We start from the raw sequence: 11,839 nt of genomic DNA, 5'->3' as shown, positions 1-11,839 counted from the left end.
CAGTGCCCGGCTATTACTCTCCTGAGTCCCCATCACCCCTCCCAACCCCACCTCCTTCCCTCCTTCTCTCTTTTTTCCACAGATGGATTTTTTGTTGCATTAATCCCACAGATCAGGTGGGTTTTGTCAACGTGTTAAACTTTAATACTTTGGGTCATTTATCTTTACGGCCAAACCCGAGGTCTGTCAGCGACCAGACGAGCTATTTCCTCATTTGGTTTGGGAGCAAAGTGGTGCAGGAGAAAGAGCAAAGGGGGAAGAGGGGCTGGTGGTGGTGGTGATGGAGTGAAGTGGATTGGGGGCTGGGGGGTGGGGGTTTGCAGCTCACCACTTAATGAAATCCTGATGTGTGGAGGGAGAGGAAGACTTGGCGGAGGGGTAGAGGGGTGATCTTGGAGGTCGAGGCGCCACACCATCTCGAGAAAACGACGGTCCTCCAGAGGGGTGGCTTCGCTTTCTCATTTATTTTTTTTTCTCCTTTTGAGCTTCAACTCTTGGCTTGTAAAAAGCGCCCGGCGACGTGGCCCTCATTACGAGCTGGACGCCGCATCTGGGACCCGCCAGGCGCCCAAGTGGACAAGTATAGAATTGCAAGTGATTAATTTGTTGAACGCTCCCCTGGAACATGGTTTGCTCACACAAGTATTTGTCTTCATTGGCCAAGATATGTACAGTGACATAAGAAGACAGGCCTTAGTGAATGGAGCCCGTGTATTTCTCTCCAGTGGTAGTAAAGTTCAGCTTTCCTGTATGATAGTTGGGTTTATTGCTGGTGCATTGTCAGCCGTGTTCACGTGTTACTGAAAATGGTCCATTTAACAGCTAAAATCATGGAACTAATGGACAAATAAAGAGCGTGACAATGCTGAAACATGCATTTTGTTTTGTTGCCTGTGCGGATGCTAATGAAATGATGAAATGTCAGCACCATATTTCACTTCTGTAATTGCAACAAATAATTACAAGTCTGTCAGTGACTCCGAAATACTGAAAGTGTATGAATCAGGGTCGTTCTTAATACTGTTTGATGTAAATTTTTCACTGATCACATTTACTGATCTGAAAAAGTATTCTTTATTCACATGAGAATGCAGAATTTTGGTACAATTTTGTACTTAGTGTATGTACACTGCCGTTCAAAAGTTTGGGGTCACATAGAAATGTCCGTATTTTCAAGAGAAAAGCATTTTTTCAATGAAGACAACATTAAATTAATCAGAAATACAGTGTAGACATTGTTACTGTGGTAAATGACTATTCTATCTGGAAACGGCTGATTTTTAATGGAATATCTCCATAGGGGTACAGAGGAACATTTCCAGCAACCATCACTCCTGTGTTCTAATGCTACATTGTGTTAGCTAATGGTGTTGAAAGGCTAATTGATGATTAGAAAACCCTTGTGCAGTTATGTTAGCACATGAATAAAAGTGTGAGTTTTCATGGAACACATGAAATTGTCTGTGACCCCAAGCTTTTGAACGGGAGTGTATTCATTCAATTCTTCCACTGCAGGGCTATTAAGTAAAACAATTAAATAATTCAATAAAACATGAACTCAACCAAATATATTAGACTTGGAAGTAGATAGCAACAAAATGAGGCACTGATTTGGAGGATTTGGAGTAACAGAACAGTGAATGTGTCTATAAAAGAGCAGGTTCGAGGCTCTTTGAAGACAGAAATTGTCTGTGATATTGACTGAAAGTTGCTGATGTCCTTGTGACATGTGTGATGTAGCTAAAATAAACACAAAGTTCTGAGTATTGAACTCATGTTGTGGAAGGTGAAGCCCAGAAGACAGTGTCTTTACGTATCAGGCCGATATAAATCACTCTAACAAGAATTTCTAGCAAGCAATATTTAGGACATATAAAGGTTTAATCACAGTACAACATCTAATGTAATTCTGATTTTTGTTTGGAACATCAGTTTTTTAAATCTCGTTTAGATGATGACCAGCTGTAGCCTGAATTTTCTCCAACATCAAAGGTCATGAAGATCTTAACTCTGCTTCTGTTTTTCGGCCTGTTGAATGTTCATGTTTGTGGTTGCTGCTGATCACAGAGAGACTCAGTGGCTGAATCCCATCGTCACCTATAAATAGATTTGGTCAAGTACGTGTGTGTGTGTGTGTGTGTGTGTGTGTGTGTGTGTGTGTGTGTGTGTGTGTGTGTGTGTGTGTGTGTGTGTGTGTAATGTAGGGAATTAAAGACTGACCAGTGACCTATATCTCGTACGAAAGGCAATGCAATTTTTATGTTTTTTAAATGACACTAAAAAAGATGGTAAAATATGCTTAGAAACAAGGCTGCCTTATCCTTTTGATGCTGTAAAATTTTGTTTTCATCACTGTTGTTTGTAAAAATGTGAGTTTAAAAAAATCTTGCATTTGAATTAAGATCTGTTAACAATAACAAGATGCTGACTTGCAGCTTGACTTGCAGTTTGTAGGCGGTAATTTAGTAGCCAAAAAGTATTGCACTAACCCTTTCATGTAGAGATATAAAACACGTTGGACACGTTGCATGAGGTTAAAGAAACTTAGAATGAAATTTTTGAAAACATAATGTAATATTCACACTACTCCAATAATAATATTAATAATAATCATGTTGTATCAATGCTCATTAGTTACTCTTCTTTACTGAGCTGGCTGTGAACCACAAACACACACATCAACAATACAAATCCAGTGTGTCGTATCACATTCCCTACTCTGTACCTCCATTCAGTGGGATAATTACAAAATAATGAAGCTAGTCAAAAGTCAAACAGGAGAAACATTCAGCCGTAATGCTGTAATCCTGCTTAAAGCCTCCACACATCCTTCTTTATGATCTTAAATGGGCCCCTGTGGGCCATTAGTGAGCAACGAGGACGACCACGGTCCACTCCCAGGAGAGGTCCTCGGGGAGCTGGGCTGTGTGTGAGCTCAGGCCAAGGAACACAATGAAGCTCCAGCAGCTTTGTGCTCGGAGGTGTTCGAGCTTGGAAGCTGCTCGTGTTTATTTGGGAATCTCTGCAGCACTGCGAGGAATGCGAAGGACGGTACAGTACATGCGAGTCAGGGGAGATGAGTGGAAGATGGTGGATCAGCAGAGCATATTCAGCAGAAACCCAGTTCACTCACTTCACCCATGTATGATGGAAACAGGTGTGTTCTGTTCATGGTGCACCGACTCTGATCTCTTCATCAATCACTGCTGTAACAGCAGCACCTTGTTCACTATGTCTGTGACCCAGTTATTAACACTGTAAACAGACACTACGCACCGAGGTTTCCAGTTAGACTGCAAAAGATTATTGTAGCACATTGTGTTTAGCAAAAAAGTATTCAGGATGTGTGTTCACGGACGTCCATAAAACTGTGAAAAATAGAATAATTCTTGCTTTACTTCAGCGACCTGTGAGCTTGAACCAGGGCTGTTAAACAATATTGAGTGTCTAAATAGGTTTTTACATTTTACAGTTTTCTGAATTAAGACAAAAACTACACTTTAACTTGAGTTCATATATAAACAATCTAAAGAACATGCTTCAGTTCTGAGCATTGCTGTACACAGTATATTATATGCAAGAGGTCAAAGGTGTCATATAGAATTACAGCAGAGCTTCAGCAGTTTTTTTTTTACATGTTTTGATTCTATTTTGCCATTCTGATTTGTTTCAATAATTGTCAAGTAAAAATGTCAAACATTTACTGCATGTCTAACCTAATGTTTTTGAGATTTTTGGCAAAATAAATCATTTGTCATCCTTTGCTACTGGAAATATCAATGAGAATTCTAAACTATTTTCTGTAAACAAATCATGACTTAATGACTTAAGGAAATAATTGCAATATTAATCTATTATGAAAATAACAGTCAATTGCAGATCCAAACTTTGGGCAATGACATGTGAAAGCTTGAGAATCCAAACTGGATGTTGTAGATATTTGATGCTCTACTACAAAAAGCAAATATAACACAAAAATGACAAACTGATGTGACATCTACATCATCAGTCGCAGGTTCAACGTCACTGTAAAGTGTTACTGCGATGATCCGCAGTCTGATTCTGATCAAAGAATAAAACGCTGTCAGTCACCAGTAACTGCTCTTCTGTTTCTGTTCCAAAAAATCTAATCAGCAGCAGCTTTTTTGACAAAACGCATTAAGACACAAACCTGGTCCTGACACAAAGGAACCCTGAGCAGTAGTGATGTAATGTAATGTCCTGGACTGTGATGGCCAATGAGAAGTGACGACGTCACCGCGTTGCTGTGAAGATCAGCACCTGTGCGTCTCCACCGATGGAGCGACGTCGAACTGTCACGGTGCGTTCGCGGACAGCTTGGAAAGGACACTTTCCTCTAATTACACCACTATCGACTCTGGCGCTCTCGTAATTTGACGCTGGCCTGTTTGAAAGACACGCACACGCACAGTACAGGGCATGTGTGATGCGTCGTAGGAGGTGAATTTGAAGGATGCCATCACCATTACGCACGAAGAAAAACAGACCTCAAATCTTCACCACTGACTCTCTGTTGATGTCTTAAATAAATATGATGCCTCTAAATAGCCCTACACGTTATTGTAAATTTTGTGGGTTTTTTTTTTTTAGAACAACACAAAATATGTATATATTCATGGAGAAAACTAAATCAAAAACGTTGTTTTACATTAAAGGTGAGTTAAACGGCAAGTAACTTGCCACTTAGCCCACCTTTCATTTAAAATAACAATGTTTCATATACAGATTTTTTTTTAACCTGAAGCTGTTGCTGTGACAAACAAAAGGTGCACGCTGTCACGCACGGTGCAGTTTATTCAGACGCACAGTGGAGCCTCATCAGCAGCGCCTTCATCAAGCTCCTCGGTGCGCCGCATGGTGGAAACAGCTCGGTTAAGAATGGAAACAAACACACCCACAGCGCCCCGAGCAGCCTTCTCCTGTATCATGATATACTGAGAGGCGTTTACAGCTGTTTTCTTTCATAATACAGGACGACACGCTGCGCTGTGAGAGCTGCCTCTTTACAACAGCAGTGGACACAAAAACGCAGCCTCCGCGGCCTTCACAAAATACAAATGACTTGTGTTCTTTTTGTGGGGGTATAAAAATGAGCATAATAATCCGAAATAACACTAAAATCATCTGAGTGGGGTTGAGAGTGTGTGTGGTTCTCAGTTTATAAGACTGTTATTTTTATGACGGATTAAAATATTTTAAAGAATATTACTGTGAATATTTGTGGTTTGAATTTAGTTTTCTATGGGGGTGATGCTATTTTATAGGCTGCTATATTTCCTCAACTCTCCACAATGACAGCAGTGAAAATGTATTAATAAAACGCTATTTTAGCCCCCTTTTTTACGAGAGAAAATTAAGCTTAATCAAAAAAAAAATAAAAGTCTGTGAAAGAATGTGCAACTTGAACATGAATCTAAAATTGCTTTTCTGTAGATTTTTATATTATTGTTCTATTTTTTAAATATACTTCACGTTGTTTAAATCGGGGTGAAAAAAACAGGCATTTTACATAGTCTCTGCTTCAAAAACGCACTTTTTCCTGCGTAAAACACCTGATTCCAGGCGCTGGAGATGCAGGGCCCATAAACGATCTGCGGTAACGCGTTACAGCCCTGTAACAAATTACATTTTGCAGGGCTATTTTTGCAGTTGCTGCATTTGTCACCAGCTTCTTTGAGTCTCCGGTGGAGGCTGAATTTGATACTTGAAGCATTCCTCGATATTCGCTCTGCGCCGTAGTGAATTAATTCGGTGATTAATGACAGAAAGGCTGGCCTTCACCGGGTGGGAGTTTTCCCCCTGCTTTGATTTTATCGAGCTCAGGGACGACACAAACGTTGCACATTTGGCCCCGCTGACTATTAACAGGAGACCTGTGATTTTTAAATGTAAGAGAGAGAGAAAAAAACGAACTGAAGAAAAGCGGTGCTACTGTTTGATAAATTGCTCCTCACAGAGAGAAAATTCTAATATTAATTTCTGAAGTGGCTGACAACATTTTGGAGGAAGGAGGCCAGTGTGCTGATAGGAGGTAAAATCGAAGCGAATCATCCAATTAAATCCTTCAAGAGCTGATGATTGATGATGTCAGCTGCTCTGCTTCTAATTAACGTTTAAATGAAGCCAAAGAGAGAGAGAGAGAAAAAAACTTTCGGACAAGCTTCATGTCAGACCTTAAAGTCCATTGAAGCGTAGTTTGGAGGCTTAGATCTGAGGTTAATAATCTACAGAGCTCAGAACAGGTTCATCCTTTTAAAGATCATATCTGTTAATCTGCAGGTAAAACAGATGAACCTCCTTCTCACATCCAGATTAGTTACAAGATGATGCAGGCCTGAGGATAATATGTATAAATTAAAAATAGATATCTTCAAATAGTCACAAGATTTAAGATTATTTCCCCCAAACATCCAAACAAAGGTAAACAAAAAATATCTATTTAATATATTTAGACTTTTCTGTAAAATCAATGACATTTTGTATTTTTTAAACAATAATTTATTTATTTTATGTAGCAAATGCACACAAAACTGAATCCACCCACCACAGTCTGCCCTTAAACGCTTTTAAATTTCAACCTAATTTTAAATTCAAGCCCAAAAGTGTCAGGTTAAATCACCTTCACTGTGATATTAATATCTTCTCAGCTACCTGCACCCTTTTTCCCTCATGTTTCTGCCCAAATTCCCTAATTAAATTTATCCCCACAAACTCCTGCTCGTTATGGAGAAATATGTATTCAAAGCAGCCACGAAACGTGGACCTCCAAGGCAGATAATAGAATTTCCTGCTGTTTTATAGCTCTGTCCCTAAACCAATGTCACCATATGCTCCTGTTGGCACAAGACTCTCCGCAGTGGCTCCACGGGCGGCAGGCTTTACCCAGTGGGGTCAGGAAAAATACAATTGTGCTTTAAAAAACACTGTATTTTCGCCTGCTTTTTGCTTTTATTCAGCCTCTGGTCGGTTTGAGCAGGTGGTACTGCGAGCAGTTTATAATCCAGCTGCCAAACCCAGGGCTTAATTTGTCACGAGAAGCTTTGGTTCCATTTTGTGGTAAAGAAATTTCGATTTCAGCCAAACAACGATGCTTTCCCTCACAAATCTTTATTTTGTTTTTGTTACATCCGCAAAAGAACATTTTGATCTATTTCTTTGCAGCTGTTAAAACGAATATATGACCCACGTGAGGACAACAAACAAATGTGCTACAAGACGAGCTTTAAATAAAACAAGGTGTGTTTCCTCTGAACAGACGTACCTGCTGCTCTCCCAGGCGTCCATCTCGTCCCCGTTTTCTCTCTCTAATCCGTTTTTCTCTTTACATCCTAAAACCTCCTTCAGTAAAATTTCACATTCTCCGTCCTCAGACTCGGAGCCACGGCACGGCGTCACCTTTATTATACGCTTGTTTCACGCTAGCGCATTAAATTACACTGGAACTCTGGATCTTACCTGCAGGGACAGACAGGGGCAGGGGTGACACGCCGAGGAAAAATAACAGAACATAAACACACCACATGATCGAAAATGGAAAAAAAGAAAAATAATAAAGTCAGCCCTCAAACTGAACAACTTTTTTCCTTTCTGTTTTTAAATTCTAAGATATTTTTGTTTATTATCTTAGAAAACCTCGGAAGTGATTTTATATAAGCTCTTGAGAACTTAGTAAAGTGATATAAAATATTCCACGTGTTCATCATTCCTATCTTTAATCATCTGGAAAAAACAATAGTTGAACGTTTTTCTGTGATAATGCTTCAAAAAAACAAAACAAAAAACAAATCCATCGCCTGCCACGTTATTTGCCAACAGATAATTTATACAGGCTTTTAAATCAAGTCCGTAAATGTGGTCACAGTGACTATTTTTAAGCCAAATTCTCGTGCAACGCATTGCCTAATGTACACATTACGCAACATGCTCTATGCGTAATTACGCACGAAAAATGACCAAATGAATATCACGGCTGGAGACTATTGTTGGCTGGGTGTTCCTCCAAACTTTTCCATAACAGAATGATGCCGGTGGCAGTATTTTAATGGCCATCAACTCTCCCTTTCTAGAAGAATACACCAGCAGAGGGAAACAGATGCATAAACATTTCAGGGCATCTTCCTCCTCGGCAGCAACAGACTCCTCCTATTCCCCACGTCCAATTAGTTATTATGGTCCGGCCCTTTAAGACGCAGCAGCGGGTCAGCAAGTAGTGTAGTGTTTCTCTAATTGAACTTCGCCCAATCAACAATAACTCGTTAGCAGTCGCTTTCTTTTTCTTGGTGCCCGAGAAAGCTTTTTTCCCCTTGCAGGGATTCACCCCCTCCAGTCTGTTACTTCCTAAAGATCTACATGGAGCTTGGCAGAGGACCTGCGACTCTCTGAGGGGGGATACAGTCCGGCTGCCTTTACAACTACGCCCGAAGCATGGTTATTTTGGAGGAAAGCTCTCAGGCGAGCTAAGTTGCAGCATTCGGCTTTAAGTGTCAAAATACAGTGGAGGTCTAGGAGAAGCCCGAACGCCGGAGGAGAACTTGTGGATCCGCCATTTGAATGAAATAACCAACTTTTTTTGCAAGCAGCGATTCTTCCGGACTGCGATGACCTCCAGTAAAGACATGAAGGCAGGTTCGGTGTTGCAGACCAGCGGCGAGGAGAGGAGACGGGCTCCCCTGGACCAGCTGCCGCCACCGGCCAACTCCAACAAACCGCTAACACCGTTCAGTATCGAGGATATCCTAAACAAACCCTCCGTTAAGAAGTCGGTCGCGAGTATCTGTCCGCCCAGAGTGCTGGAGAAAGTTACGGGCTCCAACTCGGCGAGGAACGGGATCACCACGCCGTCCTCTCCGCTGTGCGCGCTGGAGGAGCTGGCCAGCAAAACGTTCAAGGGTCTGGAAGTCAGCGTGATCCAAGCAGCAGAAGGTAAAAACTTTCTCGACCAAAATGTGTTTTTTTTTTTAGGGAGACAGAATATACATATGCAGGTGATTTTTTGAAGTGAAGCAAGCAGAATTATTGTGAGTTTCCCAGCTGTTATCGCTGCTAGCTGGGCTTGTTTTGACTTTAAATGTAGACGTGCAAGGACAGCTGTGTGGGAATGTGTGAATAATACAAGATAAGGAAGGGAAATGGAGCATTCACGCATGCAAATGTGCGTGCATGTAAACTACAAAACTGGCTAATATACTGAATAATATTTGCAACCTGTCGAAAAAAAAGGTGAATTAGCTCTAAGGGCCTCCTGGATGCAGTGTTGTGTTTGATAAAATATGACTGACGGAGAAACTTCAGTTAAACGACACATTTAGTTTTATTTTGCAGCAGATTCTTGTTGTATTGCGCACACACTGGTGTCTAACTAGTCCTATTTGGATAAATTGTTGTTTAGTTTAAGATATAGTGGAAACTAGATGATTATTTTCCTCATTTTTAGAGAAATATGCTTTTTTTGACAACGTTGACAGCACTTGAAAATGATCATCTCAGTGCTACCCAGAAGGGGCTTTTGCTTCAGCAGAGTTTATATCAAATAAAAAAATGGTTTTTGTTTGGAGTGAAAGGACAAGTGAAGCCTGTAAACCGAGGTCAGGCCTGTTTTGCAGCCTTCTGTTGCTGCTGGAGTTTAGGGGAAAAGCGACCCTGGCGGCTGTTTCATCCCTCCTGTATGTGTTTTTTTCTTCTCCAACCCCTCCAAGGTCGTGAGCATGTAAACGCCTTTGGACAGAGGCAGACGTCGAAAAAGAGGAGAAAGTCGCGGACGGCCTTCACGAACCACCAGATCTACGAGCTGGAGAAGAGGTTCCTGTACCAGAAGTACCTCTCTCCGGCCGACCGTGACCAAATCGCGCAGCAGCTGGGACTCTCCAACGCGCAGGTCATCACCTGGTTTCAGAACCGCAGGGCCAAACTCAAGAGGGACCTGGAGGAGATGAAAGCGGACGTGGAGTCGCTAAAGAAAATCACCCCACAGACCCTGCAGAAGCTCGTCACCATGGAGAACATTGAGGATCCCCAGGGTGGGGGGCCCGAGGCCAGGTCGCCCAGCGTCTCCCCGACCTCTCAAGGACACCGAGCCTTCCCACAGTCCCCCTCCTCGTCCAGAGACCAAACCACGGATGAATTCTCGGAGGACGACGAGGAGATCGAGGTGGACGATTGACAGTCAGGGGGCTCTGTGATTTTCATAAACAGCAACAATAAAAGAAAATGAAAACGGGGACGTTTTTCTTCCCAAACTTTTGCACGGATATTGACAAAAGGAGAATATATACATATATGAACAGTACGGGAAAGTTTTTTTTTCTCCACCGCCTGTTTAATTTTTTTCTTTCCTTCTCCGTTTTAATTTATTAATCGGACTTGTAAAGCCTTCCAAGTCTGTCGTTTAAGTTTCACTGAGGAATATCTGCTTTCCTTTCAGACAGACCGAACTGTTATGGTACTGGAAGACTGAAAATTGTAAACGTTTTAATATACATTTTAATATTACACAGTCGTTTTGAAGGGGGGGATGAAAAAGTTGTGCAATTACTTTTATTTGCCAGTTATTCACCTATTTTTTTTTCTGTTAAAGGAATCGGATCTGCCAGTTATTTAAATCGCATCCCTCCCTCTTTTTTTTAAAAAACATACTCATCCAGGGCTCTATGTGTCCATCCCACCACCTGAAGTGTAGTTTTTTTTCCTGTCCTGACATAAAGGTGTCTCTGCAAGCATGCAGGCCTATTCGCTGCGTAAAGAAGGCACCACTATTAGTATCGACTGCAAACTTTTCCACGCTCTGAGTTCTGTATATAGATCAAACATCCTATGCGATAATTTTATTGTAACATTCTATTTAATCAGCATCTATGTAAATAAAGGTTATATGATATTTCAAGAAGCTTTCAGCGCGATTGGATGTGTGACTGTGCAGAAGATCATAAAAAAATAACGATAGTGAATTTTAAAACAACTGAGGGATGAATTAGTAGTGTGTTCACAACTTAAATGGGCTGTTTATATATTTTAGAGGCACAAAAATACTACTTTGGTCTCATTGCATTCTGTAAATCTGTACAGGAATGCTAAGAGATAAAGACACGCTTAAGATATTTATTACAGGAATAAAATTACGCATGGATTCGCCCTGGGAGATTAAAGAAACGCATCAAATATTCACCCGAAAATCTGCTTCTCTTGGTAAAAACGGGACTTTTTGAATAATTGACCCCTGCTTTCAGCCTTGAAGTGCCACGACTTCAATTAGCAGCCGTCCACCGCCTTTATTCCCATTCTTTCGCCCGGCTTTGAATACATCTTGTCACAAGAAGGTCCCGGTCTGGCTGCGGTGTTAAGAAAAGCTTCGCCTCCACCCCTGCGCCATATGTTTTCTTCCTCCTTCCATGAATCGTCTTTAACACAACTAGTCGACATGATTGATTAGGTTAACCCGCCTTTGCCTTACATAAAACAGCTTCCACCGAGCCGTGGGCAATAATGGCACGCATCTGCCACTCTTGACTCGGGTTTGTTTGGAAACAGGGAGAGGAGAAAAAAAAAGTCACCCATGAATAGCAAATGGGTGAGTGTGAGCGTCCTAATGAATAAAGCTCAATGGGAGGCAGTGGAAATGCGACGTGCTGCTGACCATTTGCAACAGTTTTGTAGCCGGATCAAAAGTAGTGTGTGTGTGTGTGTGTGTGTGTGTGAGAGAGAGAGACAGAGTGTGAGGGAGGGGAGATTGGTGTCATTGTAGTATTTCATTTACTAGCAATGTTATTTATTCCAAAACAGATTTCACTGAGCTGCTGTTCAATATAAACCGGCCTGTAAATTC

General features: G+C 41.3%; 1 protein-coding gene across 1 annotated transcript; it reads left to right on the top strand.

The window, feature by feature from the left end:
* Positions 1-8,216: 8,216 nt before the first annotated feature.
* On the top strand, positions 8,217-11,545 carry lbx2 (ladybird homeobox 2). The gene is made up of 2 exons (XM_023272605.3): positions 8,217-8,943; positions 9,717-11,545. Exons 1-2 carry the CDS (start codon positions 8,619-8,621, stop codon positions 10,178-10,180), a joined length of 789 nt encoding a protein of 262 aa, XP_023128373.1. The 5' UTR covers positions 8,217-8,618; the 3' UTR covers positions 10,181-11,545.
* Positions 11,546-11,839: the final 294 nt, after the last annotated feature.

The sequence above is a fragment of the Amphiprion ocellaris genome, chromosome 13, assembly GCF_022539595.1.
Source record: "Amphiprion ocellaris isolate individual 3 ecotype Okinawa chromosome 13, ASM2253959v1, whole genome shotgun sequence".
Taxonomy (NCBI): domain Eukaryota; kingdom Metazoa; phylum Chordata; class Actinopteri; family Pomacentridae; genus Amphiprion; species Amphiprion ocellaris.
Note: the sequence above shows the minus strand (reverse complement) of the source record. Positions and strands in the feature narration are given on the sequence as shown.